This window comes from Parasteatoda tepidariorum, chromosome 1, assembly GCF_043381705.1.
Source record: "Parasteatoda tepidariorum isolate YZ-2023 chromosome 1, CAS_Ptep_4.0, whole genome shotgun sequence".
Lineage (NCBI taxonomy): Eukaryota > Metazoa > Arthropoda > Arachnida > Araneae > Theridiidae > Parasteatoda > Parasteatoda tepidariorum.
The window spans coordinates 56,908,905-56,929,091 of record NC_092204.1 but is presented as its reverse complement, the minus strand read 5'-3'; the positions used below and the strand labels follow the sequence as shown (position 1 = coordinate 56,929,091).

Here is a 20,187-nt window from a genome sequence, read left to right as displayed (position 1 = left end):
TGTGCAATTTGCATTTACATATTGTTATTTATTTTTTTTATCTTGTGATGTTTTTTAACCTAATGTCAAATAGGTATATTTTAGTGTTGTAACTGTTGTTACTGTAAATATGCATAATTTTTTTATAAAAAAGATCTTTTTTATGTGCCTGTATGTATAACCAGATTAATATTATGAGAAGAAATTTTATAACAGATTCAAAAATATATATCAAATTATTTTTAATAAAATTTTGATTCTAGGTATTTGCGATGATTAATGTTTACTGACTGCTAATTAATGTGTTTTGTATGACAACTTATTAATTTATCATCACTGAACTGAGTTCAGAGGTAGACTGAGATTTCCTACGCAATAAATTAAATTTTTTCTTTCTTCTTTTATTCAGTGGCAAAATATGGCTGTATCTTGCTCAATCTACTGTATCTGAATCTTTTACTTTCCCTTTTGTATCGTCCTGTCACAAATGCTATTTTTATAATGTTAATAATGTCTATTTAGATTATTTACCCTTTTCAAAAACCCAGGTTTTTGAAATGGGTAAATTAATACAGAGTTAATAATATCTATCTCATTGTTTATAATACATTGATCTTCAGATCAATGAATGCCTGACTTTACTAGTGAATAAGTCAAGCTTCTGAGTTTCGTAAAATTTTGGGGGTTTGAAAAGTGGACTTGTACATAGTTAGTGAAATGTATGGTATTTATATTTCTTCACTTGCCTTATCAATCTTTCTGTGAAGACATATTAAATATTTACATTTAGAGTTATGTAATAAAATTATATAAAATAAATTGAGCAGCAGCAAAATGTTAAAAATATTTTTACTTAAATAATCTTTTAAGAATTTTATTAATGGTAAATTTTAAAAACTGTATTTTCTACTTTTTTGTGTTAAACTATTACGGGGCTTTTCTTTATAAGAATAGTTTTTTTTTTTTTTTTTTTTTTTTTTTTTTTTTTTTTTTTTTTTTTNTTTTTTTTTTTTTTTGATAATTCTTTTCCATGACAGTCTTGTGTTCATTGCAAAATTTACACTTTTGATTATTTTTCTATAGTAATACATTTTTTTTTATATCTTATGCATTTTAAACTGGCCCAAATGTGCTTGATTATTTTATATATAACTATGGATTTCAAACAGCTTCAGCAGTATCAAAATGTTGGAATATTTCTTGTTGTATATGGGTTATTGTTAGTTTTTAGTATGTATACTGAACTTAAAGTTAATATACTAAGTTTTTTTATTGTATCTCTTTTAAAAAAAAAATTTGAGTTCCTTTAAAGTAGCACTCTGTGCTCTACTTCTCATTTAATTATAGTTTTCTTTTAAGTTGTTCTTTATTAATCTATCCATATTTCAAAATTATCTCTATTTTCTTGTATTTTGTTTTTCTTGTATCTTTATAATGCAAATCTTTTAATCATAGCTTTGTATCTATCTTGTCTTTTTTATAAACACTGTGATGTTGCAATCAACTAACTCAGCTCACACCACTGGTGACGAGCTAATTGTATCATGACGGCTTGCAAATTAACTAACGTGTACATAGCAATTTAATATGATATTAAGTTTCCTTATATTTCAGATTTACTAATTAATTTATAACTTGTATAGTAAATTAACTGCACTAGACCTTGTAACAAAATTATGAAAAGATAACAAAAATTCTCCATATATATATATTTTGTATATAAAATATTGAGAAATTATCCAGATAATTATAAAATATTCTGCTTAAAAATGGTTGCCTTATTTTGACAACTTTTTTTTAGAAATAAACAAAAAAATATAAGTTTGAAAGACATATTCATCAACAAGCAGATAATTCTCACTCTCCAGTTGACAGAAATGATATACACTAATGAACCGTAAAAAATGAAAATAAATATATATATATATAATTCAGTAAATAAAGTTGCACATAGTAATTTTAAAGACATAATGCAAAATAACATTAAAATATTTATTGAATGAATACAAATTAATAAATAATCAAAAAATTATTTTTGTTATTAGTATAGTGAGGAACTACTTTTTCCTCGTAGAACTTGAAAATTTAAAAGAAAATAGGATTAAAAAATGGCAAGCATATTAAATATAAATATTTATTCATGTAGCTAAAATTTATTAAAAGGGAGGGATTTATACAACTGTACTGCAGATGACCTTTGATTTTTAGGTTAAATTTGTTCTGAAACTTCCTGAATAAAACATTACTTTGTGTGAATTTTATAAAAATGTGTTATCTCTAAACATAAAATATTTTGAAACAATATTTGAAAAAAAAATTTTCTATTAATGAAATAGGGCAATATTTTAGTCAAAATAATTTTAATGAGCAGTATTTACATTTTGTGTCTGTTATAAATTTATATTAAAATACATAAAAATGTATATTTTTTCAACCATGAAATATTTTAAAAATACTTTTTCTACACGACATCAGTAGACTAAACTTAACACTATCTACACAACATCAGTAAGAAATATCACATTAGAGTATATAATATCAATAGAGTATCTAATAAATATCTAGTCTCATCACGTCAGAGTATCTCCATTGAATAACATGTGGTATCCTGAACCAGCAGTTTATACCTTGAATTAAGATAGACTGTTTAGGAGTTAATAAAAAAAGAAAAGTGACCAACAAAATCTTAATTTATATTTAGCTTGACTAAAATTATATTTAGCTTGACTAAAATTATATTTACCCTGAAGTATTACAGTGTTGAAATGTTCAATATTTTTAATTCTAATTCACAAAGTTTTACACAACAACCAAATTTTTTAACCACACACAGTAGCAATAGCCTTAATTGAAGACCTCTCACTACAATTATGAGACACCATCTTTTATTATTATTAATTTACATATTGAATTATAATTATTTAAACACATTCATTTATTATTTTCTGAATTTACTTATAACCATTATAACATAAGTTTAATAAATAACTTTGATTCTTTTACTTATATATTCTAATTTTATCTAAACTTTTATGGCTAAATAATTGAACCTATAGATCAGGGGTGGCCAAGCTCCTTCATAGTCGAGCCATTTTTCAAAATTTGAAATTTTTCGGGAGCCGCAATTAAATACGTATTTAAAAGGTATACAAAAGAGGTATTAAAATTTTTTTATTTATATAAATTATATTTATTGAGAACAAATAAGTAAAAGTACAAAATATGTGGATTGAATTTTAATATTAAAAATTAAACACATTTATTTTACTTCTCTTGACAATTCATTCAAATTTGGTGAATAATTGGTGACAGCACTTCTCAGTAATTCTTTCAGATGCTGGTTAGTTAATACTGATCGGTGTTTGGTTTTACCGAATTTTAAAGTGGAATAAAATGATTCACACAAGTACGTTGTTCCGAATATTGAAATAATTCGACAAGCAGCCTTTTTTTATTCAGGATACTTCGATTCTGGTACAAATTTCTGAAATTCAGTAATCGGCATCGACTTATATTTTAATTGTAGAGCTTGATCTTCTTGCATCTCTATTAAATCTAATTCTCCAGATGCTTTTTGCGTCATAATTATATTGGAATCAAAAACTCACCTTGAATTGAACAATGTTGCACTTAGTCTTTCATATTTGTTCTCATTAATTTAAATGATATTTTGAAACACATACGGAACGATAATAATAATTTTTTAAAATATAATAGCACAAAAATGAAAAGAGAACTTGGGTACATTTATCGAGAGCCACATGTAANTCTGCTATAGATTATAAAGTAGAATAAAATTTTAACCCCCCCCCCCAATTTTTTTAAAATACATCTTAAAATTTTTTAAACTGACACTTTCATTAGATTGGAACTAGACAAGAGGAATATTGAAGTTGACTAAGACGTTATAGCTTATCTGCTATAAAATAAAATAGAAAGGTTACAGATTTAAAAATATTTAACAATTTCCCTACACATTTTTGAAATATTAATATTGACAAAAGATTAAAAACAAACAGGATTTGTAGCACTATAACAAAAAAAAAATTATTAATCAGTCTAATTTAAAGTGAGAAAAACTAAACTAGATTTTCCTTGATTAAAATTGAACAACAGGACTATTTGTGCTGGCTAAGTTGTTATAGTTAGACTAGTGTTACAGATTTAAAAACATTAAACAAATTATTAAATGTATGATTATGTAAACAACAGTCATACATTTAAAACTATGTCATCAAGTGATACCTCTTTCATAAGCTCTGCCGTTTCGGCTTTTGAGTTATGTTTACAGTTTGGTTGAGGCATTGGCATCACACCTATTAAATATGGTTTCAAATTCTTAGTTTTGAATAGTATTTATTTAAAAACAAATTTTGAATAAAATCTGTACAAAATAAAAATCTTGATTAAGAAGATCAATTATTGATTAATACAGTAAAGGGAGAAAAAGAAATCACATTTAATAACCACATCTCAAATCGGAGTTTAAAATAAGTAATGCACACATATTTTTAAATATATTTAAAAATTTATTTAATGAAAAATTAATATATAGTTTTAATAAACAAAAAACAATGCTTAAAATTTTTTTTTATTAGCTGTATTTTTACACCGGAATTTCAAGCTAATAAAGCACACTTATAATTAATAATTTACTTAAAAACAATAACTATATACAAAAAATTTACAAGCCTCTCAATTTGAGTGAGTATACTTTTCTTTCAGTTCATTTCATCAAAAACAAATTCACACGTAAGAAGCCTTCAGTAGCTCATCTGCTAATTGTTCAACCTCCTTTATTTTATCACATCTTTCCTTACATTGTTTTGGAATTATGTCATCACCATAATAAGCACCAGCAATGGCACCTGCCATAGTAGCAATAGTATCAGTATCACCACCAACTGATATTGCAAAGTAGATGGTTCGAATAAAGGGATTTGTATTCTAGAAAAGAATTGTAGCTATATTTTATGTTAATATACATTTTTTACAAGAAATTTATTTAATCATAATCCAACGTAATGCTACTGCTTCTAAATAAAATGCTTTTCTGCAATGGACATTTAAAGCATCTCTTAATTTTTTTTATTTTCAATTCTATCCTGAAGTTTGTTTTGAGAGTGTCTGCAAAGTTCAAGAAAGATTTCTTAAAACTTAATACTGTTTTGTTTATTTATCCTAAAATAGCTGAAGAAATGATTATGCAACACTTCCAGCGAACATTTCTTTTCGGGTAAAATCAGTGGTGCTAAAGTTCGTAGAAAATATTATTTTAATCCTCTTATTTTTAAGTTTAAAAAAATGCTTTATTAGAGCCTAATTACTTGATCAAAATCAATCGCAGATTGGATAAAAATAGTATACATTTAGAGGGTGGATAATTTTTGGTATTGTATAGAAACAAATCAGTGTTTTTATAAATCTAGTAAATTGAAAAATATCCGTGTATCATTAATATTTCTGTGTGTATGTTTAAAAATTCAGGTAATGTAATCTAATTTTTTTTTATACTAGAGTTGAAAGATTACTAACTAAAGATTATTTACTAATGTAGTTTCTTTATACTGTATATTAAATATTTAAGTACACATTAGCGCTCATATCTATTCTCAATATTATTCTTTGGGTAAATAGAAATTTTGCAATAGTTGGAATTTTTTTTTTTTTAATTTATAAATTTTCATTGCTCTTTCTGCAATATAGTATTTGCAAAGTATGGTTATTTTTAAATTTTTTACTTATTTCTACAAACTATTTGTCAATGCAAAGATGAATTTTAAAATAGTAAAATTAATACATTATACATTTTCAAACAAAAAATCACAAGTTACGCATTCGGTATTGCCGAAAAGGAAATAACACTTTCACGAATCTAAGCCATTGAAATATATTTGTCCATCATCATCACCAAAGTCTATATTTATACCTAAAATTTTACTTAATATAATTTAATTTAGCCACATAATTTCAACGAAAGTCATTAAGCTAGATGTTTTTGTATTACTAATGCTAAAGAGAAAAAAACTGTTGATATCTTTTACCAACATATTTATTATTTGAGTAAATAGGAATTTAGCTATGGCGTTAAGAATAAAAAAAAATTTATACGTATTTATAAAATTTAATTCCTGTTTCTGTTATGTAGAATTAAATAAATGTATATGCTTGATTTCAATTCTCTTTTAACATAGATTAACCTAATTAAAAAAAAGATAATAAACTGTACTGTAATAAATGATTTTTTTTAAAAACTTTTTTATTTTGAAAGAATGGAATGTTTTGCTGCATTTTTTAAAAGGCTACTGCTGTGTTAAAGACAATTCCCTGCATTAAATTCAAGCTAGAATAAATAAATAAATAACTTGAGTTTTTCTACATTTTTAAAATCCAATACGAAAAAACGAATTTTGAATCCAAAAAATTTTATTCAACATGAAAATAAATCTCTGAAATGAATTTGAAATATACTTTAAAAATTAAGATTAACAAAGTTGGAAAAAAATGAAAAAATAAATTTATTTTGTATTTATAACACATAATTTTAATAAGTAATATGAGGCATGCGGAGCTTATTCTAACACCTTTTTTACTGAACCAAAAAGTCTTAAATATTCAGAACTAGGAAATTTCGTCAACTATTAACAATGTTTCAGTGGGTACCATTGATATTTAACAATATTTTTTTAACATTAAGCTCACATTTTCATTACATTAGTGCACAATTTATTATACATATCTTTTCTCTGACATAACTAATTACCATCTTAAATAGTTGTATTTAACTACGAAAATTAAAAAGAAAACAAGAACGTAATGATTTTCACAGCACAACAATTGTAAACGAATAGCAGATGAACACAAGTGATGAAACGAAAAATAACTTCATAATTATTACTCTAGAAAAGTAATAAAAGTTTTCTGGAGTTTTGAGGGATTCTGAATGCATTAAGATTTAAAAAAATTGACTGTAATTGTTCATTTAAAGAATTTTTTTTTAATAATATGGCAAATTTGTTCATAAATATGGAAATCTATACTTGGGGGTGGGAAAAGAATTGAGCTCAATTTTAGTGTGTTTTGCGCCTTATAAAACTACCAATATTTATGATCAATTAACATAAATCTACATTCAAATTTGTATTGAAAATATTGCATTATAAATTCTGCATGAAAATTTGAATTTACTATAAATTAAGCTTACCTTGTAATTTGGGAGTTTTTTCTGAGCTCTGAGAAATGAATAGATTGCAGTTGGGACAGATTTCAATGCTATTACAGAATTACCTAATTAGAAAAGAAATTTTTTAAAAAAATTTATTATTGAATGCCTTTTAAAAAATTTTTCCTCTTTCTATATAAAAATCAGTAATAATTTTTAGGTGTGATTTCTTTTTTCTTCTTATAGACATTCAAGCTTTAAATTTTTAAACCATATTTATTTAACACAATCTAAGAAAGTAAGATGTAGCTTTGATAAAATGAAGTAAAATAATAAAAACAACTAAATATAATAAAAACCAATAAGAAATCGAATTCTCACAAATATTAACACTTTGTTAACTGGTGATTAGTTAACTTGTCTTTTTATGCCCAAATATTGTTGACAGATGAGTACTCCTAGTTTTAATTGCAATGTAGAGTTAATTTATCATTGGTCAACAATGTTTGAGCATGAAATCCATAATTAGAATGGCTTACTTTACATCTACATTCAATTATAAAATAACAGCCATTTATATGATATAGTTTCTGTGAAAAATTGTCAGTCAACAAAGTGTTAATATACTAAAGAATGGTGAAAACTTGTAAATCACACTACTGATGCCTTAGTAAAATTTTTAGTCAAACATAATATTATTATTATACTACTGACTTTTTAAAATCTGAAGAACTTCTGGAGAATAAGTAAATTAAAATCATCCAAATATGAAATTAGCACAACATGCATTATTATATTAAATATAAATTAGCCCAACATCAGCAAATAAATATTAAAAGAACAGAAAAGTTCTAACCGAAATTTTCACCCACTTCTTGAGGCGATAAATCCTTTTTCTTTTCAAAAATATTTTTCATTTTCTTTAAGCTATCACAGTATGGACTGTTTCCCTAGTTGAAGAAAGAAATGTTTTGTTTAATAAACATGTGAAAAGTAAAATAATCAATGATTGTATGCCTTTTCCTACAAATTCAATGTCGCAATGTAAAAAATAATAATTCAAAAATAAAACATTATTGAAATAAAGTATGTTTAGATATGTATGCTACATGGGTTCAGCATAAAACTTAAAAAGACTCATCCAAATGAGTAACTTTAGTTTTTTCATTTATATATTAAGCTTCAAATTTATTGTATATTTGTCAACTAGAGAGCTAATTGAGAAACTCTTCTTACAGGTGATAACATGTATATTATAATGCATAAATCTTAAATTATTTTACCTATCATTACAAATCAATCATTCAAACATAGATATACATTTGAACCTCTATCCATTATTCATGCATCTTTCATTCTCCTTTAAATATCAGCATGTTTTACCTGCCCAACATAAATGCTATTCTTATAATATTAACATAATACTCGTTTAGATTGTTTCTGAAGCTTTTATTCCCGCCTTTATCAGTTAGAAAATTTACTGATATTTGAAGAAAAAAAAGTTAGGTTACTCCGTTTTTCAAAGAAAAACAGCAACTTTGGATGCTATTGATGAACAAAATGAGGATTTGTTACAGTTTGGGGAAAACACTTCATATACAAGGTTTGATGTTTATGCATCAGTTGATGAAAATATTTAATCTTGAGGTATGGAGTTAATTTTAAAAAAAAAATAGTGCAGAGACTGAAAAGGTATAAAATTATTCTGATGTAGATAATGAAATGGGGTCACAGTCAGTGCCAACACTAGCAGAATGTCTCAGAGCCTATGAAACAACGAGAAACTTACTGTATTTACACTAATTTGCAGAAAAAGAACAGCATCTGTTATAAATATTGAAAATTTGTTATTTGCATTGAGAAGAAAAAGAATATGCAGAGTAAATTCAAATGCAGTTTGACACAGTAAACAAGTTCTGCTACTGGGGTGATGTGTGATACAAAAAATTACAGTGTGTAATCAGTAAAACATATGAATTTAAAAAATGAAGTGCAATTTATAAAACTCCGCATAATTTTAAATTGTTTCATGTGTTTAATTGAACATAACTATGACAAATTAAAATTTTAAAAAATATATAGCTTAACAGCCTTCATATATTCTTATGTAAACTTGCTTGCCATATAAGTGTATCATATTTACCTTATTTTCTATCCTTTCCATCTTTTCCAAAAGTTCTAAAATGAATTTCATAGAATCAAGTTTTTCTGAAGAATCTAATTTTAGAGCTAAATGTATAGCTAAACACAATAATAGTGCTCCATTATAGCCATCAGGATGAGTGTGAGTTAGAAAAGAGCATTGTTCAACTGCATTCTAATGAGAAAAATAAAAAGTTAAATTTCAACTAAAAAAAAATTTAGAATTTTTTTTTACATAAAATAAAATATTTTATGTAATTTTTAAATTTTATATTAAATAAAATTTCCATAAGTATTTTTGATTAAAATAAATAACTATAAAATTAATGATAACAATTAATATCTTTTTAAATTTAATTTTTGGTAGATTGGATAAAATATCATTAAATGCTTTCAGAATACATTATAAAATATCATTAAATGTTTTCAGAATACATTATAAAATAGTATTAACTGCTTTCAGAATACACTATTTTTTTAAAAAAATGCTTCAAACTGACAAAGATAATTAGGTTAATATTTTGACATAAAATTGTTAAATTTCAAAAATATATTGAAAATGACAAACATACTATAAAAATTTATCAAACTAAAGAGTGAAAAATAAATGCAATACTTTTATACAGTCGTCATCTTTGTCGTGAACGAATAAAGCAACAGGAGCAATTCTCATAGCAGCTCCATTACCATAAGATCCCTTTCCATCAAATTGGTTTTTAGCAGGAAGAAACACATCTTCAAAGTTCGACTTCCTTAAAGCCACAAACACATGCCGAACGTGTGCACCATATGACCGCTCTGGTGTTTCAGGGTCAGTAAAATACTCATTTACAAATCTAAATTCAATATCATTTCAATCGAATGATTAAAAAAAAAAGAATTTCAATTACTTCAAGGTAGGTACATAGTATCAAAATTAAATTAGCATTGTCAAATTTATTTTCAATTTATCACTTTAACAAATTTGTGCTTATTGAATTGTTAATAATTCAAATTGCCTTTAAATAAAATGATAAAGAAATTAAACAAAATTTGAAATCATAAATTTAAATAAGTTTTTAATTGCATTTGCTAATAATGTGCCTAAGATAAGTGAATGGTTCCAAAATTCGTTATTTTTTATAAGTCTCCCGATGAAGAATATAAGAACTCATAAGTCAAGAAATGTATGGATTATTTCTTGAACAACAAAAGCAAAACATTGCAGCTGGACATTTCTGACACAGTGCTTCTATTTCATTATAAGTTCATTTCAATGAATAACTAATACCAAGTTATTTTGATTCAAATAACTGAGATGGTGAATCTAATAACTAAAGAAATTTCGATAATACCATATGCAAACTATTCTTACTTGGAAATCAGATGACGATAAGTAGCTAAATCCAGACAAATTGGCTGGTTTTTAAACAAATTGACAGTGTATTAGGCAATATCTAGTACACTTTAGCTATACAATTCTTTTTTTTTTCTTTCCAAACACTATAAACTTCAATAAAAATTTGCACTCTCTTATCTAACATACTATTCTATTCCAGTCTCTATACTTCACTTTTTAATATAATGGTTTGGTTATGTAGACCAGTGGTTCTCAAATGATGTTTCGCGGAACTCAAGGTTTCGGTGTAAGAGTTTAACGGATTTCAAGAGTTAGGACTTTTTTTAAAGTTTTTTTTCTTCACATTTTTGAATTTCTTAATTATGTTTAGATTCAATCTAAAATCATTTATTTACTTAAGATTTTGGTTGCCATTACAATATTATTTAAAGTAAAATTCCAATAAAAAAAAATTTTACTTTTTGGAAAAAATTACATAATTTTTCAAATAACAAAGTATTGAATAAACAATGAAAAGGATATGCATTTCAAATTATTAATGATAAAATGATAAAAAAAATTTCAATCTTCTTATTTCAGTTATTTTCAAAATATGCAAAGATCACATTGGCTGTATTTTATATATTTTATAAATAGTTTTTATACTTCGTATATTTTGAAAGCAATTTAGTAATCATTTATTTTACACAAGAATATTAATACTAATTATATTCTTATGTTAAATTAATTTTTAAAATTAAATTTTTCAGCATTATATATAGTGTGTGTTATTACCTATGTCTATCAATTATAAATTTATCTTGAAAAAACAAATGGTGTCCGCCATTCGACCGATATTCTGATATTTGCTCTCAGGTGCAAAAAGGTTGAGGACCCCTGATGCAGACTTTAAAAAAATAATGACAATATAACCTAATATTTAAAGCAAAAGAAATATTTGAAATAAGAGGAAATTATTTACTTTGAATTTTATTGTCTGTTTATCAACAATTCTAAAAGGTCATCCTTCCAGCTGTTATCGAAAATTATTAAATATTCTTTAAATTTTTCCTGTAATATCAAATTCTATGTTTTTCTCTGGCCTGTAAAATACTGCAATATTGCTTCAGTTATTGAAACCAATTGAAAAATTATTTAATAAATTTGAAATTTATCAAGCATAATAACTTTTGATTAAACTAAAGTAAAGGGATAGTTATTGCTCTTGATCAAATGGTTTGCCAAAAAAGCCTAAACCCAAAATAACATGTGTTTGGATTTAAAGTTCCATAAAAGAATAATGAAAAATATTATATGTCATTTTTTTAAAATGATATCTAAGGAAAAAAAAGTTCTTAATAAAACAAGGCTTTAGTAAAAAATCACACCAAAATTGGTAATTAATTTTTTGAGATTTTTATGTAGATGCTTATATCATAAAACAAGTAAGAATGTAAGAAAATAGGACACATGAAATTTCCTTTAGAATCTATTCATATTATTTTCAGCAAAAATAGAACATGAAATTCAAATGATTTTATTACTCAAATAATTTTGATGAGAAATTCAATGGCCAAAATTTTTTTAGGCAAGTTTAAAGAATTTTCCAATGAGTTTCGAACATAAATTTAAGGAGCAGGATAAAGCTGGGATATTTGAAATATCAATATTTTCTAATTATTACGATATATAGTGAATACGATAAATATCGATCTCGCAACAAATATTGAGACTTGATAAATACAGACAGTCGAATATTGAATAAAAAGCAACACTTGATATATACTGACAATATTGTAACCCAGTATTTCCCAAAGTGTAGTATGCATATCCCCAGGGGTACAGAAACAGTTTAGTAGGGGTATGCGCTGTTATGCGAAATATCTATCAACAAACGAACATTTCAAAAAATTTTATTTAAAAACAAAGCAAGTCGTGAAAATTTACGATTACGTATTTTTCTATTAGCTACTTTTTTGTAGAGTTAATAATTAGTGGTGTCAACAGCCTGTTGTGACTTTTAACTTTTGTGAAAAATTTTTTCTAGTAAAAAATTCATTCATTTTTATAACAGTGGTACGCAGCGTGAAAAAAAATTTAGAAAGGGTACACAAAAGTCATAAGTTTGGGAAACACTGTCGTAACCCAATGAGTAACATGTGAACAATGGCACTTCCGTGAAGAAGAGAGAAGAAAACCTTTTTCTTTACTCTGTGTTTTTTGCTTCATACTTAAAAGATAAAAGGAGATAAACTACTGAGGTTTGCTTTGCTTGATGCTATTTCTTTTGTTAGGGTGATAATAAAATTATTAATGTTAAATGTTGATTTTTTCTGAAAAATTCATTCTACATGATAAAAAAAGGGTCATTGGAATTGATTCAAAATTTTCTGAGCTGATGATGCCAGAAATATATATTTATAAGTAGTGAAATTCAAGATAGACAGTATTAAATCTCTATCTTAAATTACTTATTTACCCTCTTTAATAAATTTGTTTAATTAATAATTATTGTTTTTAACAAGAATTTTAAATTTGTTTTAAAAAAATAATTGGTTGTTTTATTTAGTTTATCTAAAATTCTGATTCTCTCTCAAACTATAAATAAAAAGAAACATTAGGAAAGTAACATTAAATCATTAATACATATTTTGCCAAAATTTGCATAGTTAAAATTTTAAATTGAAATTGTTTGTTTTCTTTCTCCTGTTTTTCTGGATATAGATTAACCTGTTTTTCTGGATAGATCAAGAATAACCCCTCGCCCCCCAAATTTTTTTTATTTGATGCATAAAAATGTGTATTTTTATTTATACATGAACACAAAAGCCAAGTCTTTTCTATCTTTTAGATTATTAGTTATTAAACTTTCATAATTACTTGGTTATTTTTAAAATTATGATTATTAAAAGTGTTTTAGAAAAAACACATATTTTTTTTCCTCACTTGAGCAAGAAAACATTTCCCAATATAAGAAATATGTATATAAATTACGTTGAAAATATCGCGATACATTGATATTTTTTTGCAGATATTAAAAATTCAGATATCAACCAGGTCTAATACAGGATCATTTTTAATAAATTAAACAAAAAATACCTTTTAGCCAAGTCAATAGGACAAATTTTCTTATTTTCAATGAGTGATTTAGTAACTGATAAAGTCATTGCAGTATCATCTGTGTATGGATAAATTTGTTCTGTTTCTGAAAATATAAAAAATATTTACTTTAAAAAAATTTCAAGAACAAAACTAATATTGAATTTAAAAAATTGTTAGTCAAAAAATAAGATTGGTAAGAAGATCTTCAAATTTAAATTTTGAAATTAAGACATGATTATAAGTCATACAGTGATTCTTAGTAAAACATCCAAGACATTGTACATCCCATAGATTGGTTTATTGGATATTGGACAAGAAGGCAGATAAACATCAAAAATAAATATCATCAACTTTAGTATCTAACAATAAAAAAGGTGTATTAGCCCTTATAAATATGAAATAATTATAAATAAAAGTGCTTATAAGACTTCAAGTGACTAATCTATTATGTTCCTTAATAATTTTGTATTGTTTGGACAATTAGAGTAAAATGTGCAATTTTGATGTAGAAAAGCATAATCTATTATAAATGTTAATAAGCTTACATAATTAAAGTAAAACTATTATAATATACTAAAATGAACATGGTTTAGGAAATATATTATAATAATTATACAAAATATTGATAACAATTTAATTTTTTGATGATTTATGATTAATTGAAAATAATTAATAATAGATTTAAACAAACATTTACGTTTTTTTGTAAATTATGATCAGTTTTCTTATCAGCAATATATTATAATCATGATTTATAAATACTGCTCAGGTACAGGATGAATATAAAATAATTTTGCCAAGATATTATCAGAACATTGTGTATCAGACATTGAAAATTTGAAATACATAACATACTATCTTCATAATTTCCTCTCAGTTTTTAAAGGTTTGTACTTTTTATCAGACTCTTGTCATTAGTGGGTATGAAAAATGTCAATGCTTTCAAAAGGTTGCAATTTCTTGTGATAAAAATATTGTTTAGTTTATCTTAGGGGTGCACAAGCTGCAGCCACATCTCTTTTGAAAGAAATTCCATTTGAATCATAACTAGTAAATGTAATATAAATATATTGCATGATTTAAACAGTGATTAAACTAATAAAAAGAGCTCAATGACAGAATAGAAACTTTTCTAGATATTTAATAGTTTATGGAAGTTCAACAGTTTATGATGTGTTATGTCAAAAACCAGTTGTTAAGATCAGAAACCAGACCCTGCTAAAAACAATAAAATAAAATTTATGTAAATAACAGCAACATGACTGATTAATTCTTCTTTTCTAAGAAATCAAATTTATACTGTTTTCTTTTTTTTTTCTTTTGGTTTAATCACCATCAGATTTAACTTTTAACTATGGAAATTTCGAATATCTTTTTACCATGAACAGTGATGATGATAAAATGTGTAAAAATGTACAATCTAATAACTACTTCAAAAAAAATTGGTTTCGAGATAAAAATTTTAAGCAATTTTGCGATTACTGATAAGAAACAATAAAGCAGAGTTCATTTGTTATAGCATTTAAGAACTAAGAAAAATTTTACTAGGCAATAAAAATTAAAAATTACTGGTACTAAAAATTTACTCAAAGCAGGATTTCGGAAACACGTGGTTATAATATTTGACAAATTTTTAATAGACTTCAATTCAAACAAAGTCAAAAATGCAAACTTCTTCCGAAACCTCCCCCACCCCGTTTTTGTCAAAATAACCTTTAATTGGCAGTTGACGTGTTACGAACTTGCTCTTAATTGAAATATTTTATTCTTGGGGAGTTTTATTTGAATTGTACGCGCAAGTGAAGTGATAATGAAAGTGACAAGCCACAATGAAGTGAAAGTGAAGTTTCATATACCTCCATTAAGAATTTCAGTAAAAAAATTTTTTAGCCTTTTTTCTGAAACGGGAAGGTTAGTACAAAATTCAAATGGAGCACCAAAACAATCACCGATCAAGGCGCCAATCAAGCACCCTTTAAACTTTACAGCAATCCCAGTTGTTTCTAACTTTGAAGTCGCCATTTACATCTTTAAATCTTGGCCAAGATCAAAATTACGAGGTGTATGTAAGGCATTTGTTTGAAAAATTATTTACGCTTGACCTAACTTTATTTCGAATAACTCGATCATACAGCTATAGGTGGTGTTCATGATCGCAACACTCGAATACGCCATCTGGGGAAAAGGTCGGTTCCATGTCCTAACATCCCCCTTTTCTTTTCCTCTTCTCAATTGTATAGGGATATACTACGATATTTTCCCTTTCTTAAATGTTGCATGTTTACTTGCCAAAATATTTTTTAAAATTTCCATGACATTTTCTTTCAGAACTATACTTAGTTTTCAGTTCCATATAGTTTCCTAACTTGAAAGGCATTTGTTTGAAACAACTACCCTTTTAATCTAATTGAAAACGGACAGAAATTACTATAACATAACGTACTTCCTTCTCCTATGACTCTCCACACGGTACTGGTGAAAGCATGCGAAGTGTTACCATAAGTATAGAGTTCTGCTTCACGCCACTTGTAACCCACGTCAATTGAATAGGAAGCAGGTCAAAATGCCTCTCGAGATATGGCGAAATACACAACAAATAAAGTTAATATTAAGGAGTCTAAACTTTTGGAACCATACATCCTAGTTTACAATTAATTTCTATACTTTGGGGATCAGAATCCATTATAAAAAGGTATGTTTAATATTTATTCAGAAAAATTAAATTCCTGTGGGGTTTTTTTCTTCTCATTTTGCGCACAATTTATGTTACTAACACGTATCAATATAATATAATATACATTGTGAAGATCTCATTGCTAAGCTCCTCAGCCTATTATTAAAAAGGAGAATTTAGCAACTTTTATTTATAAAGAAAAACTTATGAGGAGGAACGAAACGACTTAAATGTGGACCATGGGAGCAGAGCCTGACTAAGACAGGGGCAGTTGCCCCGGGCCTCACATCAGAGGGGCCCCAAATCGAATAGAAAGTTTATTTTATGTTTCCTTCTTTAATGAACTTTTTTTAAACAAAATATCAGCATAGTGTCGAATCCGACAGTTATGTTAACTTCCTCATTAATCTATCGTAGGAACCCAAAAAATCTTGGGATGGTGTTTTCAATATAAATGTAAACAATAACAATCCCGAGTCCTATACCTGCTTTAGTTCCGGTTAAAAAGTTTGCAACTGCTTTCTACAGCTTATTCTGCGAGGCGATATTTTCAAACGGATAATTTTGTTTTCAATAAAAGAAATAAATTGATAATTTCTGAGCTCAAATCTGCCGCATTTCATAAGATATAAATGTTATTATGTAATTCTGCTGAGTTTGAAGTGAAAATTTGTTTCAGTTATTTATAGGTATATTGTTAAGAAAAGGTGGCATGGTTGCTAGATTTTGAATAACTCTCTTTTTTGGCAGTCCTGATTTGGTCCCTTTCAATTTGTTATTTCTGCGTGTTCTTGTTAGCAAGCTGTACACCATGTTAGCGTTAGCACCATTAGCACTGTAAACACAAGTAATAAGTAATCATACCACGTTTGCAAGAATCTCAAGACACCATGTTCTCGTTGTGAGCCAAATGGCTTTAAAATACACCGGAGACAGTAACCCGGATGTATAGGCGGTATGGAGCTTGCAGCGTTCTCTAGTGTAGAAAACACCATTTATATTTCGTAAATCCATGGCTTTCTAGTGCGGATCTCAGCTAAATTTTCGCAATTATGCTGGGCAAATTTGGCCAATTAAAAGCCTGCATTTTTACATATAGCAAAATGCGTTATGTTTACAAAAATAGAGGCGTCGGATTGGCTTCATTGAGCCATCTGAGTTCCAAAAATTCAGCTGAATTCCACCCTAATGTCAGCAAGGATATGAATTTTTCGCAGCTAGATGACAAAGTTAACAATCAGAAAACTGCCTTCGGCATGATGGAGATAGAATTGTCAGAAAATCAAAATACGGACAGAACGATATTTCTTTTGATCATTGGAAAGGGGGGGGGGACTTTATAGCTATTTTAGGTTTCAGTCAATTTTCTTGTTATAGATGTATAATCAGGTGAAAATTTAAATACCTCCATAAAGTTAGGTTCTTCATTACTGAAGCAGTGCAGTAGAGGGGGCCCCAATTAGGCTAAGTCGGGCCCTGCATAGGAGTGCTTTCCAGAACATAAACTTCGTGGGGGCTTATACCTTTGGTCCATATGGGTCATCCGCAGGGAAGTAAGCAGTTGAAGGAATGGAGGCAGATAATAAAGCTACCGAGTTGGTATTCAAGTAAGCTTGGTAATGGTCAGCCGTAACTCTATGTGGCATTAAGCGAAAATGATTTGTAATTCTGCCCTAAAAAGGAGAAACTTCTTTTCCTGGGATAGAAAAATAAAAAAAACGGGAACTCTTTTTAAAGAAATCTACTTTTCCAAGAAAAAAATACGTTTTTTTTTCATTTTTTAAAAAAAGCGGAATCTTGCCAAGTGAAAAAACTTATCCTTGACTTAAGAAAGCAGAATTTTTATTTAAAAAAATAATTCAAGAATAAATAAACCAAAATATAGAAATAAACGAAAATAAATGTACAAATAAAAAGCAGAATTTCACCAAAAAGAGAAGAAAAGATAGCTCATCCATGGATAATTTCTCTTGCAAACGTTGAGTTCGCGAATGAATGGGGATTTTCTAGATTGCAACTACCCTTTTAAACATTTACTGGACTCCTACTTTTAATTCAATTTGCTTTAAAATGTAATCTGCACAAGTATTTTGTATATTTTAGATTAATCCATCAAATCATTAAAATCGATTCGATGAAAGTCTTAATATGTAAAAATCCAATCATAATATAGTGATCAAGAATTATAAAAGTTTACGGCCCCCACTTTTTTTTGCTCACTCTTTATCCATTCTGTTACAGTACTTTGCTAGGCTTTTTAACAAATTGGAAAGAAATCTATAAGAAATTATGTGTAATTATTAATTGTTAAGGATTCAGTCATTGGTAATTTTCAAAGTGTATGAAATAAATTTTAAGAGTTCGACACTTATTCTGCATAAGCATATTTATTTGGAATGTTCAAATACATTTACAAATATATTTATTATAAATGTATATGTATGTGAATTTATAAATTCATTCATACCTTATAAATTCATTCTATCTATTATACATACAATCATTACATTATTTCACTAAACATATAATAATAGCAATTTATAATGAAATTTAAAACTTCAACGTTTTTTTTCCTTCTTTTTTTTGTTTTTTTTTTTGGACGAAATATAAAATAAGCATTTTTACAGCAATGCTGGGTGATCACAAAACAGAGAAAAGCTGTAACTGAGAATTGGATTCAAATACCAAAAAATCAAGGAAAAGTGCTCCATTTGGGTTTAAGGTATTTTTTCTAAGAGAATGGTAGACATTTCGGATGCTCGATTTTGGTTTAATTTACATCAATAAATCAATGTCTGCAAAAAAATCTCTTTTTGAATAATGTATATTTTAAAATTAAATAAAAAAGTTATCAATTTTCAAAAATATTTTTTAGCATAAATTAATTAGAAAATATTGCTCAATATTTTATCAAAAATATTTATATTCTATGTTAAGAAAACAGTATTTTCTCATAGACATTTATACTCACGAACAATGTAACTCATTACCCCTTTGATGGGTCATAGTTAGCAGCTGCAAAGCAAAAAGAAAAGTGCTTATGTCTTTTTTACTGGTTGTTTTCAGCTTCAATAATAAGTATAATAATAGTGAAAATTATTATATATAATTAATCACATTGTTACAAGTACAAATGCATTATTTACACTACAAATATAAATATGTTATAGAATATGCAGGTGACTAGTTGTATTCATACATTTATATAGAGAGTATCTAAATTTTCTGACCATAATCCATAGAAACAAGTAAAATTATATTTTGGTAATTTATTTATTCAAACCTGATATGTTATATGATATGTTTATGAACATTCTCACTCTTTTTGAGAGACAGCTTAAACCCTTCAAAATACATCAAATGCAGTGTCAAATACAAGTAAAATTTAGTTACATATAATATGAAGTGCAAAAAACCTGTAAACAATTTTTACGATTTTGTAAAAATATGAATCATATGAGGAAATTAAAATTGTGCATTATAAGCTATTTTTGAGTGAGTTTCTCTGCATGTATTGCTATAGATATGTAAAGTGGTTATACTTATTATATTGATTCTTTCAATTAAACCAATCTAATTTAAGCATAAATTTAATGTTGGTTACTTTTAAGGAATTATTGAATACAACGTGGTGAATATTTAGCCTTATATTTCAATGGTAATATGAGGAAGAATCTAAAAATTTGCATTTTAATAAAGTAAAAGTATCATTAGAAATTGGCCTTTCATTTTCATTGTTTTGATTCAAAACTTTGATTTTGTCCAATATGTGATAACAAATCAATTCAACCTAATGTACAAGAAACATTA

The 20,187-nt window shown here is 26.5% G+C and overlaps 1 protein-coding gene across 4 annotated transcripts; it reads right to left on the bottom strand.

The window, feature by feature from the left end:
• Window positions 1-3,772: 3,772 nt before the first annotated feature.
• On the bottom strand, window positions 3,773-20,144 carry LOC107441976 (ADP-ribosylhydrolase ARH3). 4 transcript variants are annotated; one of them, XR_011636729.1, is made up of 8 exons: window positions 15,560-16,077; window positions 13,701-13,806; window positions 9,900-10,119; window positions 9,285-9,458; window positions 7,998-8,091; window positions 7,184-7,266; window positions 4,672-4,926; window positions 3,773-4,295 (listed from the first exon to the last, which is right to left on the bottom strand). XR_011636729.1 is itself a non-coding variant. In XM_043047977.2 (7 exons), the coding sequence occupies exons 1-7, from the start codon at window positions 19,362-19,364 to the stop codon at window positions 4,726-4,728; spliced, it is 894 nt and encodes a 297-aa protein (XP_042903911.1). In that variant the 5' UTR covers window positions 19,365-20,144; the 3' UTR covers window positions 4,555-4,725. The 4 variants fall into 4 exon arrangements, 3 of the variants coding, with proteins under 3 accessions (XP_042903911.1, XP_015910882.2, XP_042903910.1); XM_043047977.2 differs by lacking the exons at window positions 3,773-4,295; window positions 15,560-16,077 and adding an exon at window positions 19,349-20,144 and having other exon boundaries at window positions 4,555-4,926; XM_016055396.3 differs by lacking the exon at window positions 3,773-4,295 and having other exon boundaries at window positions 4,555-4,926; window positions 15,560-16,076.
• Between the last annotated feature and the right edge of the window lie 43 nt (window positions 20,145-20,187).